Source organism: Stenella coeruleoalba (assembly GCF_951394435.1).
Source record: "Stenella coeruleoalba genome assembly, chromosome: 11".
Lineage (NCBI taxonomy): Eukaryota > Metazoa > Chordata > Mammalia > Artiodactyla > Delphinidae > Stenella > Stenella coeruleoalba.
Window position 1 is genome coordinate 96,470,815 of NC_137157.1, and position 27,160 is coordinate 96,497,974.

General features: G+C 51.1%; 1 protein-coding gene across 3 annotated transcripts in view; it reads left to right on the forward strand.

Annotated features, from left to right (window-relative positions):
• The window catches only part of ANO2 (anoctamin 2), a 333,331-nt gene that overhangs the window by 72,465 nt on the left and 233,706 nt on the right, over positions 1 to 27,160 (forward strand). For all 3 annotated transcript variants that reach the window (XM_079936516.1, XM_079936518.1, XM_079936517.1), the window contains 4 exons: positions 560 to 658; positions 20,933 to 21,084; positions 24,414 to 24,468; positions 26,810 to 26,861. In XM_079936516.1, coding sequence (XP_079792642.1) covers positions 560 to 658; positions 20,933 to 21,084; positions 24,414 to 24,468; positions 26,810 to 26,861 — 358 coding nt within the window. The remainder of the gene's footprint in view (positions 1 to 559; positions 659 to 20,932; positions 21,085 to 24,413; positions 24,469 to 26,809; positions 26,862 to 27,160) is intronic.

The following is a 27,160-nucleotide window of genomic DNA, read 5'->3' on the forward strand; positions in this document are numbered from 1 at the left end:
CAGGTTCCAGACTGTTCACTGAATCCAGCAGAGGTAAACTGACTAACTGCTGTAACTACTAAATATAAAATAGGTGATGAGAATATACCGTTCAGCACAGGGAATTATACCCATTATCCTGTAATAACCGATACTGGAATATGATCTACGTAAGTACCGAATTGCTGTGCTGTGTACCTGAAGCTAACACAATATTATAAATCAGCTATACTTCAATAAAAAAAAAGCGTTAATGGGATTTCTGTGAAAATTGTAATCGCTTGCATTGCAAATCTCTGAACACAATTGTTTAAACTCCCCTTTTCCTCTGAAGTCAGCAAAGCTCCAGGGAGCACTCTTTGGGAACCTTTCCCTACTCTGGATGAGAGCATTTCTAGACCAGAAGTGGTGAATGGGGTATGGGTGGGAGGGGGCTGACCCTGGGTGAGGTATAAAGAGAACAAAACCCAGAAACTGAAGAAACAACAGGTGTGGGCTTCTTGTTTGGGAGAGTTGGGGAATCAGGAATTTAAGCTATGTCTCCTAAGTGTTTCTCTTTCTCCTTCCTTGTCCCTTACAGAGTAAAAGCCAGGGCTCCGTCTTTGTCCGGATCCACGCCCCATGGCAAGTGCTGGCCCGAGAGGCGGAATTCTTGAAGATCAAAGTTCCCACCAAGAAAGTATGAGCATGTTTCTTCTGGGTTTGGGGCCTCCTGAGGGCTGGCTGGATGTGTGAATAGCTTCGGGAACAGGGCCAGGTGGGACCTGGGTTCTGCGGAGTTGGAATCACACTTGTCTCCCTGGGGACGCTGAGTTTGGGACAGTGGAGGAGACGAGGAAGAGATGGGAGGGGAGGGGCCGGGCTTGGGAGATTGTGTCACCTCAGAGCGCCGCCAGGACGTGCTCCACGAGAAGCTCACGTTGCCCTGGTCCCGCTTCTTGATTTCTCTGTTACAGCCCCCTTCTCCCTCCCTCCCAGCATGGCCAGGCATTTCTTTAGAGCGAGCGTAGCCATGAGCGCAGACTAGCGAGCCTTGCCGACTGGGCAGGCAGCTTGCGGGGGGAATAGCGCCAGGCTTGCCATGAAGACGCCTCTTCTGGTTGTGACTCTGTCACTAAGTTTGGTGTGACCGTGGGTTTCTGTGAAATGGAAGGTTATTTCTCACTCGGGTTGATCAGAGTCACCTGGGGAAAGTGTCCATCGTGCTCATGCCCGGACCCCACTGGTAATTTGATTTAGTTGGCTGGTAAGGAATGAGGCTTTGGCATCAGTATTGTGAAAAAAAAAAATCCCCAGGAGGTTTTGATATACATCTTGGTTGAGAGCCACACATTCAGATGATTTTTGAGGTCCTTTTCAGCCATTGGAGTCTATGTATAACTTAAAAATTCCCCAAGGAATTCCTGGGTGACAGTTTCCTTGCGTAAGAAAATCCAGCAGATACCTCCAAAGATAAAAGAAATGTGTCCACAGAGTCACTCTTCTTTCTTCTTACTAGGTATTTTAGGAGAAAGGGTGGTTATTGACTGATTATTTGAGGCATCTCTAGAAAGGGCCCTGGAACAGGTGATACTCTAGTTTAACCATAAATGATCTAGAGTTGATCTGTCTCTGTGTCTGACACACACACACACACACACACACACACACACACACACACACACACACACACACACACACACACACACACACACACACACCCATCAATAGTTTACTTCCCAAGTGGTGACCTAGCTTTGCAGAGATCACGACTTCATCATTCTTACTGCCGTTTACCATAAATGTTCACCATCCCCGTCATTAACAGAACTACATATTTGCTGCTTTCTACACAACCACTATTACCACCCGCCTTCTCTCGTCACCGTCTCCACTATCAGTAGCGTGGTTAGAGAGAGCAGAACGTTCGGATTAGCATCACTGGCTGTGTGTACACCACCTTCGCTACAGCAGACCTACTGTTCTCATCAGAAATCACTCATCAGATATCGTCATGTGTGGTGCTGTGTCACGCACCCCTTATTCCAGAAGGATGAACTCTGGGGGTTCTGCCCTTATAGATCTGTTAAGGTGGACAACACACCCGTGGCAGGAGGACAAATGACTAGTGAACAGTGAACAAGCATGGGCATGAATGTTGGCTACAAACACCTTGCCAGTAAAAGGTACATGTTTGGGGGCCACACGCCTGAGTGTCCTGGTTTCACGAGGACCGCGCTGTGACCTTCTCCCCTTCAGTTGCACTGCTCAGTTCTCTGTCTCCTGGTTTTTGACCCCTCACTCCCAGCGCCGCTGTCCTCAGGTGCAGACACCGTCTTGGCTCTGGACCTCCGCCCCTCCTCTGCTGATGGCGTCCCCATTTGATGGCCACATGACCCAAGTCAGCTATGGACGGAGGCGTCTGCTTCCCTCTGGGGGTGCCCTCACTTAACCAACCTTCCCCTTTTCTTTCTCCTGTCTTCCTTCTGCCTTCTCTCTCTCTCTCTCTCTCTCTCTATATATATATATATTTTTTTTTTTTTTCTTCTCCTTTCTCTGGCCTATCTGAATATCTAACGTTCTCTTAATCTCTTCGGTTTATAACTTGCTTCCTATGTTTTTATCTGTGCTGGCTGATCCTTGGAAAGAAGGTGAGCAAACTTTAATGCCGCTGCTATTGCTTCTCCCCCCAGGACAGTCCTTTCTGCGGGAAATACAGAGACTTAGAGGAAGTGTGCACCCTTCCCCTCTCCGCTCTTTGTCCCTTCTTCTCCTTCGCTGCTCTTCCATCCTTCCTCGCCCTCATGCTCGTCCGTCCCTTCTTCCCTCTCCCTTCCACCTCTCTCCTGATGCCCTGATGCCGTCTCCTAGCCTCCCTCTCTGTTCTTGGAACATCTGACCGCACCTCTCTCTCTGTCACCTCCTCCTCACCTTATTCACAGTCTCAGTCCCCAAGTAGTGCTGGTCACTCTGGTCTCTGCTTGTCCTTCCACAAGCTCATGCCTGCGGGAGCATAGTTTTCCTTATGTGACACATCTGCCCTCAGAGCTCGTGTGCCCCATACACTAAGCCTATTGGAACTTACCACCTATTGTTTAGGAAGTACCTGCACTTGGATCTGCAGCTGAGGTGACTAGAGCAAGGACGTGGCATGACGCAGCCACCTCTGAGTCGCCTGCCTTCTTTTGCTTTTTTGCATTGCTTTTTTTATCATTTAAATATATTTGACGTATAACCTTGTGTAAATTTTAGGTGTACAGCGTATTAATTTGATGCACTCATAGACTGTGACATGATTGGCACTGTAGCCGTAACTAGCCTCTCTGTCATGTTACCTAATTATCCTTTTCAGTGGCTGGGATCACTGGATTCCGGACTCTGAGCAGCTTTGATGGTTATGATGCACTATCGCTGTGTGTGTTCACTCTGCTGTGCATTCGATCTCTAGGGCTCATTTACTACCTGTTGCAAGTTTGGACCCTTAACTAGCGTCTGTCCTATCCCTCCACCCCCATTGCCTGGTGACCACCATTTTCTCCTTGTTTTAACAAGGTTGGCTTTTTAGATTCCACGTGTAAGTGACGTCATACAGTACTTTTCTTCCCTTGACTCACTCACCTGGTGTAACGTGCTCCAGGTCCAGCCACGGTGCTGCAGATGTCAGGGTTTCCTTCTTTCTCAGGGCTGAGTGATATTCCACGATATGCATGTGTGTGTGTGTACTTATATATGTAATATGATCTTCCTTATGCATTCACCTGTTGTTGGACCCTTCGGTTGTTTCTTCCTCTCCTTCCCTTTTATTTTGGAGGCATAGGCTGGTAGACACTGCATCAGTCGAGTCCTCGGAAGACTGGGCTTCTAGCCTGGGTTCTGCACTCACCTGCTGTGTGATTTGGGTATGTCACCTCATCTTCCGGAGCCTCAGTTTCCTCATCTGTGATGTGGGCATAGTGACAGCTGCCCTGTTTTTCTTAGAAGGTTGTTGTAAGAATCCAGTTCTTGACTATGGAAACACAGGAGTTTATTACCGTGTCTGTGTTCCCAAACATTTATGTGTGTATTCTCAATTCCTAGTTCCCCAGTCACCTTCCCTCCTGACGGAATAGGCAGCCAACACTGATGGAGCTCCCAGAGGAAGGGAGTCTGTGGAGAGACCCTGAAGGGCTCAGAAACCATCAGAGCCCCCAGAGTCTACAGCCCAGGGCACAACAGGAAGAAGGCACACACCCCGACATCCCAGCACGGATTAAATACTGTGTCGAGTAGCAGCCCATTAGCACAGCGCAGCACAGATTCTGTCTGGGAAAATGCTGGTCCAGGGAGCAAAGCCAGGTGGTGGCCCTGATGAGCATCAGATGTAACGGAAGGAACTTTTCCCGGTAGTGTCTAGGCCCCGGACTCCACACAGGTGGACCGTTCTGGCATCCTCTGCGGGTCAGCCGCAGGGCCCCAGATCTCCTTTGTACTCACAGACCGCAGCGGCTTGTGACTGACCTCCCAGGGGGTGTTGTAACCATGAGAGGAGGATATAACTTGGTATGCCGGGTGGGGTGCCGATTCCAGGGGCGGGTTAGACCCAGTTCCTGGGGTGAGAAAGGAGCATGGTGGTGAGGACGAGACGGGGCAGTCTGCAGGGCTAGCGCTGAGTCCAGTGGCGTTTTCCCCTCTTTTTAATGGGCTTGGGAAGTGACTACAATGGGAGTAAACCACATTCGCAGACAGCCACGTCCTGGCAGCAGGGGTGGGCGGGGAGGAAGACCGAGGCATGGGGTGGGGTCGGTCAGCATCCACCATTCTGGTGGAGGCCGGTGGAGGTTTGGATCACAACTCAGTAGGGTCCGGAGAGACCGGGAAGATGGGGAGGAAATCACAACATCAAGATCTCCAACCTGGACGAATCCACAGTAATGCGTCCAGGGACACGGAGTCCTGAGCACAGATATTAACCGTGGGCGGTGGGGGGGGGGAGTCTTGGAAGGAAGCCTTTGTTTTCCAAAAACAACAACAGAAGAGCCAGTATTTTGTGAGGGACACTCGGCATCCTTGCACAGGAAGGGGGCAGGAAGGCCTGGCCTTTGGCCCTGAGCAACCTGGGACGGTTTGAAATGGATGCTTTCTCACCTCTGTTCTTTGCCAAGGTGGTCAGTATCTATGTTGATTTATCACTGACTTTTTAATATATACGAACGAGCACCCCGCCTCCGGGAGAATTGATGGGGACGAGGTAACAGAGTCCGTTCTGGTCATATTAACAAAAGCGTGTTCATCCAGCCAGAGTCCACTAATTTCGGAAGAAGGGACATGCCTGGGATGGGTGGAAATCACTTTTGTCCAGTCTGTCCAGTTTTCATAGCTTTGTTGATAGAATGATTGATATTACAGGGGTCACGTTTGCTGTTCCCAGGAGCCTGTGAGGACTTTAGCTTATGAGTTCTTCGCATGCATGTAGATGCTGTTCACCTCCAGCCCGTGGTACCTTTATAGGAACGCAGGCTCAGAGCTCCCCTTATCTCCCAAACAGGAGTAATGAGTGCTGTGGAGGGCTGCCGTAAGGAGAAGTGACCATGTATTTGGAGGCCTGTCGCAGAGGCGTAGCCTGTCTTACTACTGTTTTCGGTATCGTCATTCGCGTGTGGTGTGTGTAGGGCGCACAGCTGGCCCGGATGGGGACTGCTCCTCCCTGCTACTTCTCTTCCCAGCAGCATCTGCAGTGTTGGGCCCAGTTTCTGAAATCTGCCCAGGCAGCCAGCAGCGCAGACGGGGACTCGCCGTAGAGGCAGGAATAGGTGGCCTCTGGGCTGCGTGCTGGAGGACTCCTGTTTCATAGGGCGTGGGTCCTTGGGGCATCGGTAAACATAATGGCTCCAAGTGCGAGGTCTGCAGCGCGATCACGGGGAAAGCCAACAGGAAGACTGCTCAGGCCCCACGGCACAGAGACGAGAGCTCAAAGGCGCCCGTTTCAAAGGGTAGAGACAGCCGGTGGGACAAGTGGAGACCTTGCTCTCCCTCCACGAATCTGGGTTATGTGATTCACATCTCAGCCTATTTCCCCAAAAAGGACTTGAGATGGATTACGACCAAAAGCATAGATACAAATGGATCATTTTGAAAGGGGACAAATAAAAAAGAATCATTAATCTGGGGGGAAGTGGGAAGTGCAGGGGAAATAATGATCATAGAAATAAGAAAATAAGGGCGATGGATGCAAGTGAGACAAATACATTCTGAGCTTCCTGGTAGCCAAGGCAGAAATGACTACGGTTTACGTAATCTGCAGAAATAAGCATCTGTTTGGTAAAAGGAGGCGAACTTTTTCCTGTTGCTAAAGCATAATTTTATGTAAAGGACATGAACAATATAAGGGACATGTTTTCAGTAAATGTGAGTTTTCTGTAAGGTGCTGGAATGTTCTTCCTATGGCCATTTCTTAAACCGATTCTGGGCAAAAACGGAGGGTGTCGTGTTTAACTGTAGTTCAGGAAAGGTTGTACTACCAAGTTATGTAGGTAGATTTCTGCTGCGCTAGCTCAATTCAGGGATAAAGCTTAGAGCAGAAATGCCATTCAGACTTTAATTCTCTCCGTGGAATCCATGTTTTGAAATATTTTTTTAATCTACTAAACTGCATTTATTAAGGAATAATTCATCTTCTCATTTCCATGAACTGAAAACATACAGAACTGCCGTTAAGCATTTTCTGATGAGTGTGAGAAAATCAGTGTTACCACCTTGGACTAATATAATTCCAGATAAAAAGCAGAGAAACGTGACGTTTTAGTTAGCTCGAGTGGCCCCTTAGGAGGAAAACATTAATTCCATTAAGCTTTGTAAATTATTGGAAGTTGTTCTCAGTAACCTATTACTGGCTTTCTAGACATTCTGATCTGGTAACCATGACTTTTGCAAAAGTTGCACGGGAAGACCCTCCCCCAGATTCTGGTGCCCACCCAGCTTCAGGGGCCACTCAGCCAGGCCAGGACTCGAGCACCTCTGCCTTCTCAGTTATCCAGAGGTGAGGCTTGGATTAGTAAGGTTTCTCTAGAGAAACAGAACTAACAGGATATGTGTATGTACATATTTTATATATATATATATATATATATATATATATATATATTTATTTATATATTTATTATGAGGAATTGGCCCAGGAAAGTATGCAGGCTGGGAGGTCCCATGGTCTGCTGCTGGCAAAGGTGGAGCCCCAGGAGAGCTGACGATGTAAGTTCCAGTCCAAATGCCAGTAGGCTCGCACCCAAGAAGAGCCAGTGTTTCGGTTTGAATCTGAAGGCAGGGAAAGGCTGATGTCCAGGTCAGCAGGCAGAAGGAGTCCCCTCTTACTTGCAGGAAGGTCAGGCTTTTTATTCTGTTCATGTCTTCAACTGATTGGATGAGGCCCACCCACATTGCAGAGGGCCGTCTTTTTCATTCAGTCTACCCATCCAGATGGTAATCTCATCGGAAAACACCCTCAAAGACACACCCAAAAGAACGTTCAACCCAATGTCTAGGCATCCCTGTGGCCCAGTCAAGCTGACACGTGAAATTAGCCATCGCAAGGCTTGTACTTTTTAAAATTTAATTTAATATTTTTTTGACTGTGTTGGGTCTTCATTGCTGCACGTGGGCTTTCTCTAGTTGCAGTGAGCGGGGGCTACTCTTCATTGCGGTGCGTGGGCTTCTCATTGCGGTGGCTTCTCTAGTTGCAGAGCACGGGCTCTAGGCGCGTGGGCTTCAGTAGTTGTGGCACGAGGGCTCAGTAGTTGTGGCTCGCAGGCCCTAGAGCAGAGGCTCAGTCGTTGTGGCACACAGGCTTAGTTGCTCTGCAGCATATGGGATCTTCCTGGACCAGGGCTTGAACCTGTGTCCCCTGCATTGGCAGGAGGATTCTTAACCACTGTGCCACCAGGGAAGCCCAAGGCTTGTACTGTTAAGGTCTGTAATCCTCTTTGTAGTGGGTTGAGTAGTGGTGTCCAAAAATGACATGTCACAGTCCTAAGCCTGGAATTTGTGAATTTGATCTTATTTGGAAAAAGGGTCTTTGCAGATATAATTAGTTAAGGATCTCGAGAAGAGATCATCCTGGACTTCGTGGGGGGACTCAATTCCAGTGACAGGTGTCGTTATAAGAGAGATTTGAGACACACAAACACGGGGGGGAGAAGGCCGTGTGAAGACGGAGGCAGAGACTGGAGCGACGTGGCCCTGAGCCGAGGAATGCCTGGGGCCCTCAGAGGCGGGGAGAGGCAAGGCGGCCTTTTCCCTCAGAGCCTTTGGAGGGAGCACAGCCCTGCCAGAATCTCGATTTCAGACTTGCGGCTTCCACGGCTGTGAGGAAGTAGAATTCCGTTGTTTGAAGCCACCCCGTTCGTGGCGGTTTCTTATGGCAGCCGTAGGGAACAATTACCGCGTTCCTCTGGGCAGGAGAACAATAAGTAGACAGGCCTGGACCCGGTTCTCTGACAGGCTTGTTGGCTTGCTCTGCATCCCAAGAATCCACTTTGCATCTTCTGAGATTGCTTGAAATAGGCTTGCTCACTTCTTGATGCTGGGTTTTGAGGGTGTTTAGAGGAGTCTTTGTACAAGCGTCCTTCTGCATCTCCTTGGATGTCTCACATTCCGTCCTGCTTTGATGAGATTGGAGAGTCTAGGCGAGGCTCAATTTAGCACGGATCGTGGAGGGACACTCGCTGTGGCTAAGAAGAGCTGCTTGTTCAGTTCAACAACTGTTTTTCCATTTATAGTTCTGTTTCTAAGGATGATTGTTGGTTCAAGTGAAAACTTCTGCCTTGGTAAGAGGTATCTGTAAATAAGGATGTTAGCATGTTTTAAAGCTTGAAACATTTCATAATTCTTACCTTTGACTTTGAGGAGAAAGGTTCATAAAACCAGTCTCGATGATCCATCAGTGATCAATCAGAACAAAATATCTGAAGATGAAAAATCTTGTAACCATAGATATAAGTTGATAAATAGATAATTAAATGAATTGAGTAAATAGATAATTAAATGAAATGAATTAAATATAGCTAATGCTTCCTGTGTGCTGTGTGCTTTGGTAAGAACCTTACGTGCATTATTTGTTTTTATCCTCACAACAGCAGCATGAAGTAGGTACTAGCTCTAGCCCCAGTTTATAGATGAGGAAACGGAGGCTCAGACAGTTTAATAAACTTATCTGAAGTCACACAGCTTCAAGGAGGTAGATCGAGGACTCAAACTTGTTTTGTCTGACTCCAAAGCCATGCTCCTACCCTCTCACTTTAGTGAAGGATCTATACCTGGGCTGGAGGTGGCATGGTCTCAAAGTGTATTACTGTAGAATGATAGCCTTTTGTTTAAAAAAATTTCCATGGTCTAACAAACTGTAGAAACACTAATATTAAAATTTATTTGACCAATTAAAAGTTCTAAAAACCCTGCAGTAAAGGAAATGGTTCAGCTTTGTCCAGCCCTTTTCCTGCTGAATGCCTCTTAGTATCTTGGGAAACCAGTGGTCTGTAGAATGTACTCTGCAATAATCCTGGGCTGGAGGGAACCAGAGCTGTAGCTGTTCACACTGGCGAGTTGTGGGTGGGACTCCCCTTGCTGTCACTGCCTGTCCCGAGCATTTGTTTTCAATAGCGATGGAGCTGAGAGGCTTGGGTTTACATTTGATATCTTTATGGGCTTTCTGGTGCCCGTTCTTTGATTGCCACTTAGATAGGCTGGAAAGAGCGCAGAACACGTTGACTTACACTTTTTTGTTTTCTGTAATGCTTCTTATCTTCAAAATTCAGAAAAAAATTAATCGGTGCCACTTCCATGCCGTTGTCACCCTGCGGAACCCGAGATGGCTCCCGGCCAACTTGCGGACATGCGCTCAGGCCTGGCAAGACCGCAGGCCCCGGGCTGTTAGCAGACAGGCCTGACTCAGGGCTCACAGACAGTGATGCCAAAAATAGGAAAACGTGTAATGGGAAATGAACTTGAATTTTTTTTTTTTTTTTTTTTGCGGTACGCGGGCCTCTCACTGTTGTGGCCTCTCCCGTTGCGGAGCACAGGCTCCGGACGCGCAGGCTCAGCGGCCATGGCTCACGGGCCCAGCCGCTCCGCGGCACATGGGATCCTCCCGGACCGGGGCACGAACCCGCGTCCCCTGCATCGGCAGGCGGCCCCTCAACCACTGCGCCACCAGGCAAGCCCTGAACTTGAATTTTTAAAATTAACTTGTTTTCAGGCTCGTGGTTGAAAAAAAATTGAAAGAGAAGTGGTGCTTTTCCTTTTGAAAGCCTCAAGTCATGTCCAGCTGAACTGGGGCAGCTCCTGCCAGATGGGCTGGCTGGGACCTGGACCCTGGGCCCTGTGCAGGTGGTGCTGAGAGCAGAGGGCAGTGGATAGAATTTGTCGTCCAATGTTGGGCCCTTCTGAGGGTGAGAGAGCTACTAATAATCCCGCCAGGACAGCAGTGGTAAGCCAGCACTGTGCTGAGTAACTGGGCTCTTCAATAGGAGATGTGGGAGTGGGTGGCCTGGCTTGGCCCCGCCAGGACAGCAGTGGTAAGCCAGCACTGTGCTGAGTAACTGGGCTCTTCAATAGGAGATGTGGGAGTGGGTGGCCTGGCTTGGCCCCGCCAGGACAGCAGTGGTAAGCCAGCACTGTGCTGAGTAACTGGGCTCTTCAGTAGGAGATGTGGGAGTGGGGGGCCTGGCTTGGCCCCGCCAGGACAGCAGTGGTAAGCCAGCACTGTGCTGAGTAACTGGGCTCTTCAGTAGGAGATGTGGGAGTGGGGGGCCTGGCTTGGCCCCGCCAGGACAGCAGTGGTAAGCCAGCACTGTGCTGAGTAACTGGGCTCTTCAGTAGGAGATGTGGGAGTGGGGGGCCTGGCTTGGCCCCGCCAGGACAGCAGTGGTAAGCCAGCACTGTGCTGAGTAACTGGGCTCTTCAGTAGGAGATGTGGGAGCGGGGGGCCTGGCTTGGCCCCGCCAGGACAGCAGTGGTAAGCCAGCACTGTGCTGAGTAACTGGGCTCTTCAGTAGGAGATGTGGGAGTGGGGGGCCTGACTTGGTCGTGGCTGCCTCTGTGGGTGGATGGGAGGGGCCTGTGGGGAGAGGGGGAGACAGGAGGAGGAGGCAGTCAGCTTCTGGTACCTGGAGCTCACAGAAGAATTATTCTTACCCAGGAAGAACTGGCCTCAGTGATGTGCTGGTGCGTAACGGCTCTTGAGATCTGACACATTTTCAGAAACTTTGCAGGCTGGTCTTTGCACCATTGGTGATTGAAATTGGCCACGGCGGGCGTATTTACACCACGGAAATCAGTGAAGTTTCCAAATCAGCCACTCGACCCTCCACACCCAGGTGGTTGGTAAGCGTTTACCTGCTTACAATGGATCAGAGCCCCAAGAATGGGGACAGGGTGCACAGTCAGAGTGCCACCATGGACTAGAGCCGTCCTGTGCGGGGACAGGCCGGAACCCGAGGGTGTCGTGTGATCCCTGCCATGGATATTAAAGGGCTGCTGGTCAGAGAGGGGCCGGGAATGACAGTGTCTCCGCAGGGCCTCTAAACGGATGCCGTGTCTGTCACCTCCGACACAGAAAGGAACTTCCCGGCACTGCCCACTTCGGCACTCCGCCCCAGGCACACCGATCCTCCAAGATACCAAGCCTGTTTCCCTCTCAGCGCCTTTTGCTTGCCCCTCCCTCTGCCTGGGGACCTCCAGATAGCGCAGGACGCGTTCTCCCACCGCAACGGGGTCTCTGCCTGCACAGACATCCCCGACCGTCCTGTGTGAAGCGGACCTCTGTCTCGCTCCATCCTCCTCCTCTTGTTCTTTTCTTTCTAACACTCAGCGCTGCTGGATACTGAGTAGCATATTTGTGTCTTTGTTTGATTGTCCCTGTCGGCACTACACTGGAAGCTCCAGGAGGGCAGGGCGGCTTCACCCTGTCGGCAGCACCTAGAACGGGGCCTGGTACAGAGCAAGCACTAAATCAGTATTCGTTAATGAATGAACGAACGGATCACACGTACCAGGCCCGATTCATTGGTGGTGGCTTACTGGAGAGTGATGCCCCAGGGCTGTCTGTAAGGTCGGGGGAGATAGCGCCATGGTACACGCACCATAGCGGCCGTCCCTGATCTGGGTCCTCAATAGCCCCTTCAGTTACCAAAAGCATTTAGGAAGAGGCTGACTGTACCCGGAATGGCTGTGTATAAGGGGTCCTAGCCCTTTGAAAGGTCACATTTTTCATCCACCCATCCATCCATCCGTCCACCCAGTGAATAGTTATTGAGTATCACTATGTCTGAGATCCTCTGCAGGTGATGCAGTGGTGACTACAGCTGGTCCTGGCCCATGTGGCTTCTGCGTGGGGAGGATTCAGAAGTCGAGTAGCTGTTGATGAGCTTGGAGGCACCAACAGAAGAAAAAGAGCAGGACAGACAAAGAGCCGACCAGAGGAGACCAGTTTCGATGGGGGCCAGGGTGCAAGAAGGGGCCATCTGAACTGAGACCAGAGGGCTGGCTAGGTTGGGGGGCAGGTGAGAACCTTCCTGGGCGAGGGAAGGGCATGTCCTCCAGCCCCGAGGTAAGAAAACCCCGGCCTGTGCGGGGAACCGGGAGGAGGCGAGGCCAGTGCGCGCGGCGTGGAGACTGCGGTGTGGGGGGTAGGGCGGGTGACGGCTGAGCCTCTGGGAGGAGGCAGGAGGCGTGGCTCAGAAGGGGGCTTGTGAGCCATGTAAGTAGTTGGGAGTTCTCCCACATTTTAAAAGTCAGCAAACATTCATTCACGTGTAGAAGACATACTGAAACAGAATTAAAAACCGTAAGTGAATCCGGAGTCAGACCTCAGAGAATGTGCATTTTGTGACTGTCACTGGCTGCATTCGGCGAGGCCGTGGATGGGAAATGGACCCGTAGGCACTGGTGGGGATGGAGGGACTGATGAGCTCCTGTTCTTGGTGCGCCCGCAGAGGCTCCTTTGGGCTCCAGTTTGCAGCTGAGCTTAGTGGCTCCTGGTGCTGCTTGCATTTGGATTGGTGGGCGGTTTAACGCTCGCTCGCGTGGGTGACTGGGCTTGTGCACGGAGCTCCTCGGATCCGGGTTCGGCGCGTGCACGTCTGCGCGCATCCCTCCCTCCGCCTGTCCCGCCAGGCGCCAACGGGGCGTGAGAACAGCGGACCTCTTCTGCTGCGCCTTTAGCTTCTCTTCCTCATAACTTCTTTAGTCCGGAGGCGCCCACCCCGGTCCAGCTTGCAGAGGCACCTTCCACAGTTTGGCTTCCCTGTGTGTCTGAGCCTTTTGAAATGAGAGGTGAGCAGGTGATCATCTTCAGCTCAGTCAACCCTCAGTTACCCAGTGGCCGGAGGTGCAGAGGAGCGCACAGGAACGCTGAAAGGAGAAGACAGTCTGGATTAGTGTCTGTTGGGCCGTGGGGTGTAAGCGGACACACGTGCTCACAGCTGGCTTGCTTTCCACCTTTAGGCCTGGTGCTGCTTTTCCTGCTGACTTTTCCTACAAGTTGCAGAAAGAGGCCCTCTTATATCACTGCAGATGAGGGACTCGTGGATAATCAAGATTATTTTATTTAGATCGCGTATGGTTATTCCCTTCCCTTGATGTTTCTGGGGGGGGGGGTCATTGGATCTCCTAGTGTTTGCGTGACTTCGGGTATGCTAGTAAAACTTTCTGTGCCTGTTTCTCTACCTGTAAAATGGGGACAGCAGCCTGTATCTGTCCACGATAGACAATCACTACAGCCTCAGTTCCTTGCATCCTGGGAAGGAACATGATTCCAGCGCAGGAAGGAAACAAATTAGCCCTGAGACCACACTGCCGTGCCCCTCTGGAGGGGAGAGGCTGAGGGAGACGGGGGAAGAAAGAAGAAAAGAAGGCCTTTCGGTAAACCTCTTAGCTTGTGACAGTGAGGCCAAAGCAGACTTTTATGAGAACCACATTTGAGCCCTGGAATAAAGAATAAGAGCAACATACTTTAAAAATTATTTATGATTTTAAGCACATGAAAGGCGTATCGTGTACCCGGGGAGGGCGTAATGGGGAACAGCTGGTGAACATGTGTCTTGCCATTTCTGAGGATGTTCCTTGTTCTCCACTGTCCAAGAATAACAGCAATAACGATGCTTCTGCTGATTGTATTAACAATACTGAAGAGGGTCGGGGCGCCTTTTGTGGACCCTGCGGAACACGGGGGAAGAGCCAGGCTGCTGAGCTTGGCGGGGGCTGAGAGGGAGCTCCGGCCTTCTGCCTTCTCGGGGACCACGCCGCCCTTCCAAGGATCTGAGGTTTAAGAAGAGAGGCTGGATAGGGGAGTCAGGAAACCTGGGTTCTGAGGCCTGGTGTCACCCGACGCTGGCGGCTCCCTGCCCCTCTGAGTCTCCGTTTCCCTGTCTGTAACGTAGCGAGGCCGATGCTGCTGGGTGGGCCTGTGGGATTCCAGGGTGGGCGTCCTGCGTGTGGAGGGGTCATCCTCGTCGCCATCCTGCTTCAGCTTCTGGTACAATCAACCAGTCACCCCCCAGGCTCAGCGCCTGGCACCCAGGAGGTGCCCGGACATGTCTGTGCTGAGAATTAACGCGTCTTTTTCATTAAACGTCTAAAGCCAAAGAAGGTCACACTTGGACGGTACTTCCAAAGCCGTTTAGTCAGGTTCTGTCTTTTGTGATTTGTGACGTGGGTCTGGAGTGGGGCTCAGCCTCGGGCTAATTATGCCCCCTGGTGAGCGGACCCCAGGACTCTACCCAGCGCCCCTCGAATGGTGAGCTTTCCATCCTGGCCGGTGGGGACAGGGGCCGTTCCCAACCCTTGCAGACGGGTTTTCTCCAGCGTCCGGCAGCTTCCTTGCACCCCGCCGCCCAGTGCTCCAAGAGGACTGCCTGCAGGGTTCTTCACGAAGCTCTCTCCCCTTGGCTGCGCTGTCCTGGGAGCTCTGGTTGCCCTGGTCTCCCCAGACCTACAGCTAAGGCTGCTCGGCCCGGGGTGTGTGTGGGCCTCCACCTGCTTCCCCTTCCTGCCCCTCAGCCCTGGACCTCTCTCTAGGCAGTGAGCTGGAGCGATCCCAGGAGTCACCATTTTCATTTCCTGTCTCTCAGGAGCTCGTTACTGCTTAATCAATGTCCAGTATCTTGAAAAGTGCTTTCTTAGTCTGTTCGGGCTGCTCTAACAAAATACCACAGACTCGGGAGGCGTGTACACGACAGAACTTCCACAGTTCTTCTGGAGGCTGGAAGTCTGAGACCAGGGTACCAGCCTGGTTGGGCGAGAGCCCCCTTCCTGGTTCATAGCGGCACTTTCTCGCTGTGTCCTCACATGGCGGAAGGGGCTGGGAGCTCTCTGGAGTCTCTTTTATAATGGCACCAATCGCATTCACAGGGGCACCACCCTCATGACCTGATCACCTCTCCCAAAGGCCCCACTGTGCAGTAGCCATCACGCTGGGCATCAGGATTCAGGATATGAATTTTGCGGGGACGCAAACATTCCGACCAGAGCAACCATTATTTCATGTTTTTTTTTTTTTCTCTCGGTGTTTTGGTTGGTTCAGGTAGGATAAATCTGGTCCCTGTTACTCCGTCCTTGTGGGAAGTGGAAGTTCCCCAATTCTCTCTTTAGAGATGAAGAATCTGAGAGGGAGAGCCACTTGCCCAGAGTCATACAGCTCGTTAGCGTCAGCAAGGACCAGGACCAGGTCATTTGCTCCGTGGACATTAGTGTGCTCCTCCCGTGTGCACAGGGCATGCTCCCTGCTCCCCAGATGCCCACCGTCTGTTGGGGAGACAGACGCGTGAACCACAAGTTAGAGATGAGTGTGGCAAACGTTATGACACAGGTATTCGTTCACAGGCTGCTAAGGAAGCATGGCAGCAGGAGAGTGGCTAAGGAGGGTTTCCTGGGAAAGCTGGTACTTGAGCCCGGTGGAGGAGAAGGAGGGTAGTTCAGGTGGAGAGGGAGGGGAGAAGTTCCAGGAATAGGTACGACACGTGCAAAGGCACAGAGGCAGGAGGCAGGTCCTCTGTCCTCCAAGCTTAGCGTCCACGGTAGCGTGCATGGGGCCGCCCGCCATGTTTGACTGTGGGCATGGGCCGTTGCGTCTGCCTGGGTGTGTGTAGGGCCTCCGTCAGGGCTGTGGGGTGGAGGTCGCCTTGACGGTTCTGCTGGGACTCTGGCCTTTTGCACCGTTTACATTGTTCCTGGAGGTAAATGATGCTGTTTGTAGGGCTTTGGAGCACCCCTCCCCCCATCAGGGAATAGTCAGGATTTATCCTGGTCCCATCCCTGGTCCCTCCAGAAACATGCCACAGGCCCCACTCCCCTTAGCTCGCTTCTCTAGGGAGCTCTGCCAGACCCACTGCTAGGAGGAGGTTCAAGACCAGCTCGGAGGCGCTCAGCTGACCGTCTTCCAGGACAAGGCCCTGGGGCAGGTGCCGGTCGTTAATCCGCATGGATGGAATACAGGCCCTCCTGGCCTCTGCCGGGACTGGGCAACCCCGCGCGCCCTTGCAGCTGGTGCCGACAGGCCCGGAGACCTTTCGGCCGGCCGGTGGCTTTGGGCGGTGGCTTTCTTCTCCATCCTGGTTTCCCTCTACCAGGGCCTGTTACCTGACGACTGTTCTGTCCCTGGCCTGGGCTCCTGCAGCGGCAGCAACTGCTGTCATCAGTGCTGGGTCCCCAGAGATTTATCATTCGTTCGTTCGTTTAACCATAGGGGATGGTTGGACGGTGTCCTGCCTTCGTGGAGACTGTTTGGTGGGGAGGCTGGATATGAATCAAATAATCATTCAAATAAATGTAAAATCATAGCTACGATAAGTGCTGTGAAGGCGAGGAACTGGGGCCTCGAAAGGCTGTGAAGATGGGGCTTGACCTTGTCTGGAAGCCAGGAAAGACTTCCCCCAGGAAGTGACGATTGAGTGAGAACTCAAGTGTGAACACAGGTTGGTGAGGGGGAGGGAGGAGGTGAAGGGTATAGAGTACTAAAAATGCTGCCCGAGGCTGGTGGCTGGGTGCAGTGAGCAGGGGACCGTGGGGCAAGGAGAAGGTGGAGACTTCTACGGGACCCCCCCAGGCTGCGTGGAGAATTTTGGTTTTTATCATAAGAGCAATGGGTGATGGTTGAAGCCTTTTCCGCAGGGAGGTGACATGATCAGATTTTTGCTTCAGAAACTCCACTCTGGCTCCAACGTGGAGACCGAATTAGAGGTGGACAAAAGTAGGGTTGCCAGATAAAATACAGCGTGCCTAGTTAAACCCAAAGTTCAAATAAACAATGAATACTTTGTTTAGTGTCAACATAAGTATGTCCTAAATACTGCAGCGGACATACTTAGACAAAAAAATTATTGTGGCTCTCGTATAATTTTTTTTATGTGAGTCTGCCCTCCGGTTGTCTTTTTTAAGGAAAAAATTGTTTCATTAAAAGTTAAAATTTATTGTTTACCTCCAATGCACATTTAACCGGACTTCTTGCATTTCTGTTTGTTAAATCCGGCAGCCCTAAGCAAGAGAGGTGGGAAGCCAGTTATTGCTGTAGTTGAAGCCTCCTTAGACTAGGAAACCAGAGGTGGACATGGGGAAAGTGGACAGAGGAGAAACACCCTCGGTCGGTCCAAGTCTGTCGTTCCAAGGCATCTAGGATGCAGAGCCAGTCAGCTTCCCTCCTGCTCTGAAACTGGAATTGCCACGCACGTGCCCTTTAAAGACGCATGGTTACGGGTATGGTGAACACGCTGCAGGACACGTGCGCGGTTGGAACCTGCCCTAAATGACCCGTGAGATGTGTTGGGATACGGTGAACGGGTCATCTTTCTGCCCCTGTCCCTCCAGGCCCAAGGATGCCCCAGAGGTGAGCTCTTTGCATCTAGGTGACCGATGGCAGGAGGGTCAAGAGCTTTATAACAGTAGGGGCAGTAGAGTAAGGTGCACACTGTTTTCCCCCGATGTTCACTCACGTCGCGGCAGAGGAAGAGTAGAGTGGAGCAGCCAAGGTCGCAGGCTCTGCCACGAGGTTCCGAGGCTCCAGCACTTATTATCTGGTTGACACTCTCTGTGTGATCTCGACTGAGATTCTTAACCCCTCTCGTTGTTTTTTTTTTTTTTTTGCGGTACACGGGCCTCTCGCTGCCGTGGCCTCTCCCGTTGCGGAGCACAGGCTCCGGACGCGCAGGCTCAGCGGCCACGGCTCATGGGCCCAGCCGCTCCGCGGCATGTGGGATCTTCCCGGAGCGGGGCACGAACCCGTGTCCCCTGCATCGGCAGGCAGACTCTCAGCCACTGCGCCACCAGGGAAGCCCAACCCCTCTCGGTTTTTAGAGGCACGTCTTTAAGATCAGTGCTGATGTACATCAAGCCAGGTGCATAGGAGATGCTTAGAAATGGTCTGTGCTCCCAGAAGTAAACGGTTCCCTCGGTTCAGAAGGCTGGCTCCTTCTTTGTGCAGAACCCACCTGATGAATTTCTTGATTCACAGCTCTGATGTTGTTCTTGTTCACACCCTTCGCTGACTTCCCGTCGCCTCGTGCAGTGGGATCTCCATGCACTGGTCTCCGTGTGCCTTTCTGCCGTGAACCGTCACCATTCCCCCATCAGAACCCGAGCACCAAAGAACCAGGCTGTGAACCCTTCTTAAATCCAGCTTGAACTTTTTAACTTTTTTGGTTGGCTTGGAATGTCTTTGCTGATACCTGTTCGAGCCTGATTCATTAAAAGTATGTATAAGGTGAGGTTAAGAGAAGTATGATCAAAGAAGATAAAACACATGTAGAGGCTAAAATAAATGCCCATCACTAGGGAAGTGACTAAACAAATTAGAACTCATACCCACTGTGTCATATGGTGCCTTCATGAAGGTAGTTCTACGTGGACTGACTTGGAAAGACACGTACTCGGGATATATCGCTAAACGAGAAAAGCAAATTGTAGAATTATACCATCGTACCTGTGAAGTATGATCACAGGTGTGTTTGGAAAGGGATTCAGTTACATATAATACGTATGGAGAGAGTCAGTATAAAACATACTCCAAATTGTGAATGGAGATTTCCTCTGCAGTGGAGGATGGGATGGGATTGGAAGTGAAAGGAAGCTGTTAATGTTAGTTAATATACTTTTTGGTTTTGGTCTCTTTTTTTTTTGGCCACATCGCATGGCATGTGGGATCTTAGTTCCCTGGCCAGGGATTGAACCCGTGCCCCCCTACAGTGGAAGCGTGGAGACTTAACCACTGGATCGCCAGGGAAGTCCCTGGTTTTGGTTTCTTTGTTTACTAGAACTGTGTTAATTTTGTGATTGAAATTAAGTCAAAAGGCATAGAGAAGTGTATCAGAAGAAATAAATAAACTGGGCTTGTGTCTCAGTCCTTAGATTGGGGAGGTTCTCCCCCTTCCCACTGATTATCATGATTTTATTAAAGAACAGAAAAACAAAAGAAGGTTCCCTTTCTGTTCAAGTCCCAACAGAAATGCTGCTCTCCTCAGGAAGCGCTTTTCTGATTCTTCAGCTGGACGTGCTGTCTCCTTTCTCTGAGCCCTCAAAGCATTTTGCGTGTCTCTTGTGGCATTTTTCTCCATCAATATTACAAGTGTTTTGTACATGTTTTACAGCCGCTCTAGATTTAAGCATCTTAAGGCTATCTTGATAGAGAACACAGCCGGCTTTCCAGTCGGAGGGTCTGGCTGTGACTCTTATCTGGTCATCTACTGCAGCAGGACAAATTAGCCCCAGCTTACTCAGTAAGACACAGCCATTTTATTCTGTCCTATGAATTTTTGCTCAGTATCTTGAGCAGAGCTAGACGGGGTGATTCTTCTCCACGTGGTGTTGACGGGGGTCATGTGGTGGTATTCGGCTTGGGGTTGAGCTGGACAGCAATGTCCAGGAAAGCCTCCCTCACACGCCTGATGCTTGGCAGGGTGGGCAGAAGGTTGGGCTCAACCTCGTCCTTTCCCTGTCTGAGTCCTCTCCGCACGTCTCCTCGGACTTCCTGCAGGCGGCTCAGAGCTTCAAGAGACCAAGGCAGACCAAGGCAGAAGCTGCCCATCTTCTTAAAGGGTGGAACTGGCATAGTGTCCCTTCTGTTGCACTGGGCAGGCAGCCCCAGAGCCCATCCAGACTTAAGGGGGTGGAAACAGAGATGCCACCTCTTGAATGGAGAACTTGTGTGGAGGAAAAATCTGTGGCCATTGTTAATCCACCAGAGCTTTGCTATGACAAGTACAACCTCTGTGTCTCAATGACAGCATCCGTAAATTAGAAAGACCAGAAGCTATAGTGTACGCAGACGACTCTGTACGTTATGAAAAACCATAGGTACTATAAATACCAGTGATGATCTTGGTACTGAAGCAGCGCTTTACTCGAGGCAGGTACTCGCTAGGTGCTTAGTACTTTGACAGCAGACTCATTTATCAGATGTCTCCTAAGAAGAGCACAAGAGAAGTGATGCTGGATCGTCACATAGGGGCGTGGTGTGGTTGGAGAGTACAGACTTGGGATTGGATTGACACGAGTTAGATCCAAGCAGTCGCCCAGTTACTATCTGTGTGACCTTTGTTGACTCATCTCACCTTTTTGAGCCTTAATTTCCTCATCATAACAGGAGCGTAATATTATCTAGCTGGCTGGGTGCAGTGTGCATTGGAGCTCATTTGAGTAAAGCCCTTAGTATGGTGACGGTCACACAGTAGGTCTTCTGTGATGGTATAACAAAGATGTATAGAAAGTCTGCACTCGTCACTGCGCTCCTCCTTCCCTGCACTGGTCACCTCCATTCGCACAAACAGTTGAGGGGGTTCACCACCTTGTGAAAGCAGGGGAGGAAGGGCAGGACCCTCCTGCTGGCTTCCCCAGTCTCGTCCTCTCCCCAGAGTGTCCCCTACGGGGGGAATCTGAGCCCCCTGCAGCTCTGGCTGTGGGTCCTTCTCCTCTGAGCGTTGGACGAGGCCTCCTCCTCACACCTGTGGCTTTGCTGTCGTAGAGGTACGTGATCAAGTCAGAAGGCAGCATCGCGAAGACGTTCAACGAGATCCTGCAGAAGCTGAGCGCACCCCTGAAGCCCCGAGTGCCCGAGCACAGTAACGACAGGATGAAAAACCTCTCCTACCCGTTCTCCAGGGAGAAAATGTACCTGTGAGTATTGGAACTCTGGAGGTGGGGCCGCTTGGGGGATGGGAAGGGACATTAAGCACCACCTGGGGCCTCAGCTCATGAGCCGAGTGCCCGGGTGCCTGGGAGATGGGGGAGGAAGCCTGCTCTCAGGCTGGCATACTCCGTGTGTCTGCCTTCCCGATCCCTGTCCCTGAGCGAGATGATCGCAGATAGCTCTTGAATGTTCATCCCGTGGCTTCTGGGAAAACCTGCCATTTCAGTCACTTTGCGTGATGGATGGAGAATCAGGGAGCAGACAGCCAGAAACTTCGGGACTCTGTGAGCAAAGTGGTCCGATACCTGTTTACCTTCTGCAGGGAAACCACTCTGCTGTGTTCCCAGTCTAACAGGGTTTCAAGATATTGTGATAATGCAGAGAGACGCTGGATGAAGCTTCTGGACGTCTGTCTTCTCAGCTGCCAGCTCGTGCCCTCACTGACCCAGAGGAGGGGAGGGAATAGGTTTTCTTCTCAGGGATGGCCTTTTGGGAAGCCTTTGGAAGGGGGAGTCGTGGTTGGGAAGTGGGAGATGCAGAAGCCAAGTGCTAATTCTAATGCTAATGACATTATTAGCATTTTGCTATTTTGCTAATGACAAAATAAGAAACTATCAAGACCGGTAAGAGAATCGAGTGAGAGAGGGAAAGGAATGGGCTTGGGAAGGAAGAAAAGATACAGGATCTGTGCTTTTGGAGGAGATGGCATCGATGGGCTGTGTTTCTGCCATTCATTGGGTACCATCTCTGCCCATCTTTGCCGTGTTAGATAACAATTCTGTACACATGCATATGCTCCCTCATTGAGTTTTTACCCCTTAACGATTCTGGTACCAATTCTGGTCACCAGTTCCAATGTGTGTGTGGGTTTTCCCGCACCACCAAGAAATTCTCCGACACCAGCTGGGTGCCCTACAATTCAACTCAGTTCTGACACTGTTTGCCTGGAAGTAGCATCAGATTGCTCAGGCTGAGGGCTCAGCGTCACAAGACTGCCCCGCACTTCAGATGCCTAAGCAAGTCCAGGTTGCGACCTGTGCTTCTGACCGACTGGCTACAAGTCAGAGGTTCTCACGACCCCCTCCTTGCGTTCGACTAATTTGCTAGAGTGGCTCACAGAACTCAGGAAACCAGTTTACTCGCTGGATTACGGGTTTATTATAAAGGATGTTAAAGGATACAGGTCAACAGCCAGGTGAAGAGCTACATAAGGCGAGGTCCCAAACAACGGAGCTTCTGTCCTCGTGAGTTTCGGGCTCAGCGTGAAAGCGTTTTGATTCACCAACCCAGAAGCTGTTCAGACTGCATCCTTTTGGATTTTTATGGAGGTTTCATTCCATAGGCGTGATTGATCAAATCATTGGCCATCGGTGACTGATCCAACCTCCAGTCCCGCTCTGCTCCCCGGAAATCAGTGGGTAGGACTGAAAGTTCCAACCCTAACTCCTGGTGGTTTCCCTGGCAACCAGCCCTATCTTTAGCGGCTTTCCAAAAGTCACCTCATTAACATAAACTCACTGGTGGTTGAAAGGGGCTTGTTATGAATAACATGACACTCCTGTCACCTTTATGGCTCTGAAGCAATTTCAGGAACTGAGGACGGGAGACCAAATACTATAACAAAAGATGCTCTTATGGCTCAGAAAATGCTCAATGGCTCTCATGGCTCAGAAAATTCCTAGGGCTTGGGAAGCTGTGAGCACAGGGGATAAAGACCAAAACATATATTTATTATAAATCACAGTGTCACACTCCCATTGTGAAGCGGCCGTCCAGATATAACTATCCCTCTATTATGGAGAGGAAACCAAGGCCCAGGATCTGTCCAAGGTCATGAAAGCTGAAGTGGCTGGACTGGGACTGGCACGTTGACCTCCTGGCCGGCTGTTGTTTTGCACTCTGAGCCTCCTCTACATCCCCCCTTCCTTGGGCCCTGTCTCCACACCGGCGCTGGCATCTGACCGGCCACCTCCCACACGGCTCCGTTCACTCAGCCCCTGTGATCCCCAGGCCAGTTCTTCACCCCCAGCCAGAACATGCTCTCCATCCTCTGAGTTTTCATAGCAATGGTCTGCATGTGTCCACGTTCTCCTCTGCATCAATTGCTTGGAAACACCCCCCGCCCCCATCCCCAGTGGCTGGGCTCCCAGGGGGCCGGGGGCATGGTTCAGGTGTCTGTGTGCCCTCCAGCACAGTGCCCTAAGGACAGTCACACAGGTGTTTTTTTTAACATCTTTATTGGAGTATAATTGCTTTACAACGGTGTGTTAGTTTCTGCTGTGTAACAAAGTGAATCAGTTATACATATGTTCCCATATCTCTTCCCTCTTGTGTCTCCCTCCCTCCCACCCTCCCTGTCCCACCCCTCTAGGTGGTCACAGAGCACCGAGCTGATCTCCCTGTGCTATGCGGCTGCTTCGCACTAGCTATCTACCTTACATTTGATAGTATATATATGTCCATGCCACTCTCACTTCGTCCCAGCTTCCCCTGCCCCTCCCCGTGTCCTCAAGTCCATTCTCTGCGTCTGCGTCTTTATTCCACACAGGTGTTTTTTTGAGTGAAAGGTCAACATTTGAAGTTTACAACAGACACAGGTCTTGCATAATTGGGAGTTTGGTATCTAATTGCTGTGACAACAGTGACAACATTAAATGAAAATTTGAAAAAGTTATAAGCCCAACATCCTGAAACTGCACTCTTTTCTGTTGTTGAGTTTTGTTTTTCTGGTTTTTTTTTTTTCCCAGCCACGCCGTGTGGCTTGCAGGATCTTAGTTCCCTGACCAGGGATTGAACCTGGGCCCTCGGCAGTGGCAGTGCTGAGTCCTAACCACTGGACTGCCAGGGAGTTCCCCGTTGTTGTGTTTTTACTGTCTTTGTCTACACACAGGAATCCTTTCTATATACTTTCGTTTTTTAAAACTCATCACAGTATAATGTTTTTCTATGATAGTCTAACTTTTTCTACAGTATTTCTAAAGTTTTCATAATTATAATTTTCAATGGCTATATGATAATCTATCCTTTAGGTTTTGGAATTGCGTCTTAGCTCCATAGTCTTTGTTATAAGTAAGTTTGTAATGAACATTTTCATTTACGGACCTTTTTTTTCCGCTGAATTAATTTTCCCAGTGATACATTTCTATGATAAGTTTTCAGAATTACTGGGTCAGCAAGAGTGTAAATGTTGTGAGTGTGTGTGTGGCTTACACATCTTGCTATGTTGCTTTCTAGAGGTTTGCTCTGGGCCTGGGGTGACAGTAGTCCCAGGACAAGGATAATGAAATGAATTGACCTGCTTTCTTGGTGTCGCCAGGTACAACATTCAGGACGAGGACACCTTCTTTGATAGTGCTACCCGTAGCCGCATTGTAAGTAAACCGGCTAACCAGGTGCTGAACCAGGTGTGGTGGGCTCGGGAGGGGGAGAGGAAGCCTGGATCCCCTTTGGCAGGACATCTCTTGCCCTCTCTGCTGCCTCCCATCATCCTTTGCTTGGAGTTGCCTAGCAACTGGAAGGAGCGTCCAGGAGCTTCCCAATCCCAGTATCGAAATAGCCAACAACTCTTCTCACTCTTGGCTTGAGACGGGGGTCTTCTCTTTATGGTTCTCCACCCAGGCCCTTCTTGGAATCACAAAAGCAGGGAATGTCAGAGCTGGGAGGGGGGACTTTCAGCTAGTCAGGTGACCCCCTTGCTTGACAGTTGAGGAAACTGAGGCTCTGAGATGCAATGAATTGAAAAAAAATTCAGGCAGATCGTTTTGTGTCCAAATGAGGGCTCATTGCCGGGCTGCTGAGTTTCTTTCTTTCATTCCCAAAGAAGTCCTGCGCGTTGCTGTCACGGGGAATGCTGGAGCTGGGCAGTTTGTCCAAGGACAAAATTGCCAGCCCATTGAATAGGAAGCCAGCGTTTGTGACTGTAGCCATTCTTCTACTGTCTTCTTGCCTTTTGCAGTCAAGGTTTTGGATTTTGCGGGATGGTTGATTCCACTGAAAATCTGCATAGGGCCTGGGCCCTGCGGCCCCAGTCTGAGCTGTAGGGCATCTCTGTTCACGGATCCATTTATCCCCTCCACCCCTGGAGAGCATCCAGCCTATGGACAGAAGAGGGGAGAGAAAAAGGGGCCCAAGGAACGCTGGACACTTAGGCCACAGTGGAAACATGGCAGTGTGCTTCCATTGATCCCTAGGAAAGAACTTAAGTTTCAACAGGAGGAGGAATAAGCATTGGATACCTAGAGGACTTCCAAGTCAGCAGGGTGATGAGAAGGATACGAAGGGGCAGGTGATTGGAGGAAGATACAGAACATTTCCAAGTCACGCTGAAAACACGGCCCTGACTCTTTGCTTGTAGGATGGGCAAGAAAACACCTCAGGTCCCTTGGCCTAGTGTTCTAGGAAGATTTAACACGGGCATATGATTTCTTTTATCTTCCTACAGAAAAAAGCATAAGCTTCCCATTGTTTTAGTTGATGCTGTTACAAACTGTAAGTCTCCCCATAGCTTGGGTCCCACGACTGGGAGGGACGTTATAAGGCACTGTGGAAATTACCCGATAATGGCAAAGTGCCTGTAGAGTAATAGGCTGCCACATGAACGCTGTTCCTAAGTGTTATTGCAGTTGGACACTGTGCCGCATTGGAAGTGAATTAAACACTCTTGGGCCCCGTTCTGCTGGAAGTTATTTACTCACCACTCCCTGCAGGTCTGCGGCTGGAACGTGGGAGTGTGAATGATGATGGAGTAACACATCTTTTCTCGTTCTGGAAGCTTCTTCCTTCCCCTCCTGCCCTTTTCCCAGTCCACCGCACATTGTGACGGGGGGAGAAAAGGGCCTTGGGTTTTGTTCTGGGGTCTGCTCCGCCCTGGGCTTTGGTCTGAGGACCTCACCTGCATCTCCCAGTGCCCCCTTTCCCGTGGGGGTCTGGGCAGCCCAGCTGTCTGTCCCAACGCCGACTTCCTTCCTGGAGCCGGGAGCAGGCTTGAGACCCCTTGGAGGTTGGCCTGCAGGTTTACTCTGCCCTGGGTCCCTGCTTCCTTGGCTGGGGTGCTCTCGGCACCCCGCCCTCCTGAGTGAGCGACAGGGTCCCTGCAGGCCCCGCAGTCGGGGCTGTTGACCTGTTGATGGTGCAGCGGTCACCGAGCAGCAGCCTGCCGGGTGCCCAGGATGCGCTGTGACACCTGGAGTCTTGAGGATGGGTGGGACCTGCTCTGACTGGGGAGGCGTGATAAGGACTTGGGGGAAAAGCAGAGAAGCGATAGCACCAAGTGCCAAGATGTAGGTGGCCCTTTTCTAGTTGCCAAAGCGCTTTCATGGGTCCCCAAAGCAGCTCTGAGAGACAGCTCCATTGCAGGGGGGCCCGCGGGCCCTCAGGACCTGCAGGGAGCTCGCTCAGGACCCCTCAGCGGCAGGGCACTGTTGGGGCTGGTGGGGCGGGCACGCCCCCCCTCGCCTTCCCTCCCGGCTTCCTGCTGGGCCCTCCAGGGGGATGTGAGTCTGGGCTCCCCTTCCCTCCTGTGGCTGCAGTCAATTTACAGGCTTTTCTTTATTTTGCGGGTGGGGGGGGTGGCAAACGGGGTGTGTGTGCGAGAGGGGTTAGATGCTTTGTTGGAATGTCCGTGAGCTTGGCACATGCCTGCCCATCCCCCCCCCGGGCTGGGGACGCACCATGTGGCCCAGATGCTCATGGCTGAACTGTCATCTGTTTTAGGTACACGAGATCCTGAAGCGCACCACCTGCTCTCGAGCCAACAACATGATGGGTGAGGACCCTCCCCCCGGGGGCCGTGCTGACAGGGGCTGGGGGCCAGGGAGACTGAGAACAAGACAAACAGACGCCCGCGTGGAGGGGACGCCCTGCCTGCCCCCTGACCTTCACCCCGGGTCTCTGTCCTCCCTCTCCTTTCCTTGGATCCTTGCTGACACCTTTCACTTGATCCCGAAAATTCAGCTCCTCTCCCTTCACAGTCTCCATAAGGTTTTAATAACCACCCAAATCATGGCAGCTTTTTTTTTTTTCTTTTTCGGTACGCGGGCCTCTCACTGTTGTGGCCTCTCCCAT